Here is a 5,728-nt window from a genome sequence, read left to right on the forward strand (position 1 = left end):
ATAGACCTTGCATGATGGCTCTGTGGGGAGCCAGTCCCTTGGTGGTGCCACTGTTAACCTTCTTTGTGTGCTCTCTCATGGCACAGCCCGATACTCCCCATCTCCTCCCCCCCCATCTTTTCCCTCTGCCTGGCTGGCATGCTGGGACAGCGAGAAACCCCTGGCAAAAGCCAGTGTGGGGCTGTCTGAAGTCCAGCTTGTGGATTCTTGCCCTTCCTTGAGCAGGGGTGTGAGTATCAAGAGAGAATCAGGGAGCATCAGAGTATTAAGAGCGAGATGAGTCCAAGCAGAGAGGACTGTTGCTGTTGGAGAACACTTTATTTCATCATTATTATTCCTTGTGATTAGGTTAGGGGGGACTGTTTGCTGTTCTAGAATTGATATCTTCATGGCCAGTTGCAGCAGGAGCAGCTGGTATCAAAGACGAGGCCGGCCTGGCAACTCTCCAGGTAGGTCTCGCCGTTATCGCAGTTGTAGAAGCTGTTCTTGTTGGATGGGTCTGGATAGATGCCGTTGGCCTTGCCAGCACAGAAGCCACTTCCAGTGGAGCCACCGGGATTGCTCCCTGAGCTTCCGCTCCCACTTCCAGAGCTAGGAGCCTCAGTGATTGGAGGATTGGGGTGAGAAGGGGGCACACAGCCTGAAATAAGAGCAGGGAAGGGGTTATTGATATCTGATGGTCTCCCAGCACTCCCTCCCTCCATGGTCCCATTTGTGGTGGGGTCAGCAGACCAGCTCTTAGACTTTGTTCCCCCAAAGTTTGTCTGCGTTCATATCCGGCCTTGGAAACAGTTGGCCTCAGGTCCCAGTCTCAGTCTCCCTCTTTTATCCTAGGGGCTGTAGAGTGAAGGGATCTTTCCTGGGCAGTCTGTAGTTGTGGCTTCCACAGAGAGTCATTATCCTCTAAGCCCCTAGAGTTAAAAGTTCGTAGCTCTCTAAAACCCGGCATGCGTACTGAGCTAGGGTGTCACCTTCAGTAACCCATGCTACTCAAGTTACTCACCGTCACTTTGCAGGCCAAGAGCCTTCTTCAGGGTGGAGATCAGGGGATATTTGCCCTCCTTGCAGAAAGAGCCAGTGAAGTCGTCCATAGCAAGGGACCATACCATAGCACCTCCATAGTTGTTCTTCTTCAGCCAGTCAGCCTTTTCAGTGCCAGAGGAGAAGCCCCAGTTAGTCCCAAGGCCTGCTACTGCAGAAGTCCTCCCAGAGCATTACTGGTACATCCCCATTTCCCACTGTACCTTGATGTTGAAGCTCTTGATGTTGTCATAGCCAACCCATGTGCTGCCCTTGTAGGCATAGGGTACGTCCTGGGGAGCATCCCAAGCCTGGGTGGCTCCAGAATCCAGGAACGTGCAGATCTAGGGAGAAGGGCGGAGAGGGGTATTTACCAAGTGTCCAAAAAAAAGGGCAGTTGGAATATTTCATGGGTCCCTTGTTAAAAATTCCCTGCTGGGTAATTCAATGAGTTTTTGTGTTCGTGGTTGCCTAGATGTGAGGGAACATGTATACCTCGTAGTAAGCCAAGGTCCCAGCCTGTCTTGTGTAAGGTCCAGCAGGCCCAGGTCCTGATATTGGTGCCCCAACAGCAGTGTTAGATGGGTTTTGGAGGTTGAAGTTGTGTCCGTAGGTTGGGAACCCAACAAGGAGCTTCTCAGCTGGGGCACCATTGCTCTTCCAGTAGCTCATAGCATAATCCTATTAAAAAAACATCACAGTTCAAGTCTGTGCCAGGATTTATGGGGAGGAGGACCAATTCTTGAACTTCTCACCACTGGTGTCATCACAGACCTGACACTTGTGACACAGGATCCCAACATATACTTACAACATTGAAGTAGATGTTGCTGCCAGTGTCAGCTGGGCCTTTGTACAGAGGGCTGTTCTCTCCAGTGCGTCCATCCCATGAACCATGGAAGTCATATGTCATCACGTGGAAGTAGTCCAGGTAGCTGTGGAGAACATTGCATGCATCTGTGTCCCGGCCCGTTGATTCACCCAATACTGCTTGTTGCTTTAGTGCTGGCCGTTTGCCCTGTGGCATCCCTGGCCATACACTCACGTTCTTCAAGACCTCTTTTGAGCAAGCATTGTAAGCGCTAGAGCCGCTTCCTCTATGCCGGAGGAGGGAGGGAGAGGTCGGTGTGGGGTGGGAAATGTGCTTGCATTCTGGGACCTGAGAGATGCTCTCTAATGGCTTGAAGAGGCTTGATGCAGACCGTTATTACCCTTCCCTTCCCGAGGTGTCCCCTTCTCCACCAAACAAGCAATGTTCCCCTCACGTCCTCACCTTACGCAAAAGACTAGGGAGCCCACAAGAAATGCAGTGGGTTTCCGCCAGTTAATGGCAAGGTTTCCCTTAACCGTGCGAAGGAACGCCAACTAAGTCATTGCAGCGGTATCTGAGAGTTTGCTACTCACTTTCCAAGCTCAGCAATCTCGTAGCCAGCCTGAATGTTGGAAAGTCCTGCAGCAACCGCAGCGGTGATGAGGAGCCTGGGCTTGTTAACCTGTTTGGCTTCCTGCTCAAAGGCTGCCAGCATTTCCTAAGAGATGCCAAGAAGCAGGCCTCACCATGGACCCCCTGAGCTGAGTCTTCCCAGGCCCTGGGGCTCTGGATAGAACCGTGCAGAGCAGGGGCTTGGTCAGAAACCTTTTATTTCAGCCTACCTTGACGAGAACAGTAAAGAGAGCCTTGTCCTGAGATGGGCTGCCCCTGGACCCAGGGTATTCCCAGTCAATGTCAAGCCCATCGAATTCATACTGGCGCAGGAATTTGATGACCGATTTGATGAAGGTCTGGCGGTTCTCGGGAGTGGAAACCATTGCTGAGAACCTAGGGAAGCAGAGGAGAACAGAGTGGAGGTTCGGTTGGTGCTCCTTTCCTCCTCTCCCTCCCTTGCCAGGATGCAGTTATGAGAAGGAGATGGTGTGGACTTACTTGGCTGTTCCGAAATTCCATCCTCCAATAGCCAGGAGGGTCTTCAGATTTCCATTCCTGCAAAGCGAGGGACAGGAACATGTTTCACAATGAATAAAGGCTTGGTGTCACCAATTTCTAGTTGTACACAGAGGACCAACATAAAGCACAGTGCTCCTGCTTTTCTTAAAAGTCTGGTGCAGGCTTTGCTCCGTAGACTGTGACCTCTTGGTCCAAAATCCAGTGAGCAGGTGCAGGGCACCGAGTCACAGTCACCATCCATAGCAGATCGGTGCTTGCAGCCTGACCTGCCCTCCCCGTCACTATCTGCCTCTTTCCCTTGGCATCGCCAAGTGATCAATGGATTGCTTTGCCGCTGTGCAGAGAAAGGGAAAGAAAGGGAGGACGAGTGGTCCCCTTTGCTCTCGATACGTACTGGTTTTTCAAGCCATTGAAGGACTTATAAAGGGTCTCATCATTCCATTCATAGGTCGTGATCTCATTGTTGGACATCCCAGCGAAGGCATAGATCAGATGATTGCACAGGCAGGGGTCAATGTTCTCAGGCTTGTAGCGCCCCAGGCCAGGCCTGTACTGGGCCCAGTTGGTGAAGTAACATGACAGCACATAGGCAGTGCCTGCAGAGAAATGGAGGAGGTGATGTGGAGCTGGGCTGCGCTCAGGAGAAACTCATTCCTTAAGGCAGGGTATTGTAACAAGGTCTGACAAGAAATGACTGGGCAATGCTTCCTTGCAGGGGAAGGAGTTCAGAGGAAGTGAGGTAGGGTTGGCTATCCTGCAGTGAACTGGCTCTCCAAGGATAAAAATGGGTTTGTTTCCTTCCTACTTTACTTCCGGAAAGGAGTCAGTCCAGGAACCTGTTGTCCACTCAAGCTCGGGTGTCAGGGTGGTTCTGGCTGCTGGGTTTCTTTACCACCCAGAGCCTTTCTCCTCTGTTGCCACGTAAGGGAGAAATGAGGCAAAATGAACCCCCAGGGGAATGAATTCTGGGGGAGAAAGCACATACCTATCTGGGCGTTCAGCAGGAGTGCCAGACCTTTAAAGAAAAAAGCGTGTGATTAGTCTTTGACCTGAGAAATGGGGTAATGACTGAACTCGCAGAAGCCCTCTGGTGTACACTCTGCTCTGCAGACAATGAAAGCGCTTCTATCAGCGGGCCCATTTTGCTGCTCTTGAGCAGGACCGGCGTGAACCCAACATAACCTGTATGTCAGGTCTCCGTTCCTTCTGTGGGAAGCGGAGATACACGAGAGCCCCTGCTCGTTAAGGGCTGGGCATTCTGCTGGATTCGTTCAGCCAGCGTTGAGCAATGGGGGATCTGAGGAGCCGTGAGCGTGGCTGGAAGAGCAGCAACCCTCTGGTACATACTCGGCTTTTCAGACAATAGCAGCACTTCTATCAGGGGGTCCATTTCTGCTTCCCAGTGTCATTTTCTTGGTCCCAACATGACGTTTCAATTTTAAACCGCATTAAATAAAGGATTTGCATTTCTAAAGACCAAACAACCAACTCCCAAATCACCTGAACATATAAGCATTGTGAAAGTAAATGTTATTGCTTCTCCTTTGATAAAAGAGAGAGCAGCCTTTTCAATCCCAATGGAAGCCCTTGTATACCCACCCAAGATACAGTGAAGTATCTAGCAATACTCGTCCTAAAGGTAGAGAATGAAGTTCTCGAGCAGGACTTACCGGTGAGCAAAATGAGCTTGGCCATCTCTGCCCGGGACAGGCCTGGTGCAGCCTATTTCTCAGTTTTATACACCTCTCTCGTTTCATGCAAATCTTGTATCAACAGGGACGCACAAACATTTTGATATTTGATAAAGATAAGCATCACAGAAAATGATACCAATACAATGGGCCTTAACACTGCAGCTGGAGAAACGAGTATTATCAGGCTGCGCCTTTTAATGGTGCTGCCGATTAGAGGAAGAGCAAGATTAGATGGCTTTTCATTTTAGAAGTTTTGTTCACAACGATAGGTTTTGTGTCAATACTGGCGATGACCCAGTACTAGATGGCTGAAGCGTTCAACCTTGCATTGTCACTGTGACTGCCCAAGGGCGGTAGGTACTGCCAAACCGAAGGCGGGCGTACAAGGGTTTTCTCAGCTTCTGCCCTTCAAACCTATGGCAGCGGGCAAGGGAGGACTGAGCTGGGTTTAGAGTCTCAGAAGTGAGCTTTTCCAAGGACCACGGCAATCTGGACCCTGGGGTACCGCAGGCATACCGTCTCTCCAGATCCAGATTTTGTGGATTGTCTTTCGCTCGCACCATTTAAGCTTGGCGTCACCTCAGTGAAGTGGAGGGAATCTTCCTGAGGGAGCGTTATTTCTCAGAGGCCAGGCACTGCGAGGGGGAGCCCGGGGACAGAGCATCATTCAGGTTGCATTTGCTGCTGCACTTATTCCCTCCTCCTTGCTCAGCTGTTTCCCAAGCTGAGAGGTTTCTGTGTAGCTCAACATTCGTCTCTTGTCTGAGTGTCCTCTTTGCTGGGGGCAGTCAGTGCTCCTGACCTGTAAGTCTTTGGTTTAGAGGGCACCTACTGAGGAACAGGATTATGCATGTTTGTCTTCTGAGCCCCAATCAGCTGTTACAATCTTTCCATCCAGAGTCTTCTATGGTACTTTTTTTTTTTTGCTGTTTACATTGCAATAGTGCCCAGGTAGATTTCTGTTAGGCTTGTTGTAACTTCATCTTTTATTTACTCGAGCTTTTCACTGCTGCTGACGCCTGTGAGGGTGTACACACAGGTCTGTACTTGCAGTGCTGGCAGGGAGCCT

General features: G+C 50.5%; 1 protein-coding gene across 1 annotated transcript; it reads right to left on the bottom strand.

The window, feature by feature from the left end:
- Positions 1–377: 377 nt before the first annotated feature.
- LOC106483946 (acidic mammalian chitinase-like) lies at positions 378–4,660 on the bottom strand. The gene is made up of 11 exons (XM_013942011.2): positions 4,636–4,660; positions 3,951–3,980; positions 3,360–3,561; positions 2,945–3,001; positions 2,674–2,839; positions 2,425–2,549; positions 1,832–1,955; positions 1,516–1,701; positions 1,245–1,364; positions 1,004–1,145; positions 378–640 (listed from the first exon to the last, which is right to left on the bottom strand). The coding sequence occupies exons 1-11, from the start codon at positions 4,658–4,660 to the stop codon at positions 387–389; spliced, it is 1,431 nt and encodes a 476-aa protein (XP_013797465.2). The 3' UTR covers positions 378–386.
- Between the last annotated feature and the right edge of the window lie 1,068 nt (positions 4,661–5,728).

Source organism: Apteryx mantelli, chromosome 25, assembly GCF_036417845.1.
Source record: "Apteryx mantelli isolate bAptMan1 chromosome 25, bAptMan1.hap1, whole genome shotgun sequence".
Taxonomy (NCBI): domain Eukaryota; kingdom Metazoa; phylum Chordata; class Aves; order Apterygiformes; family Apterygidae; genus Apteryx; species Apteryx mantelli.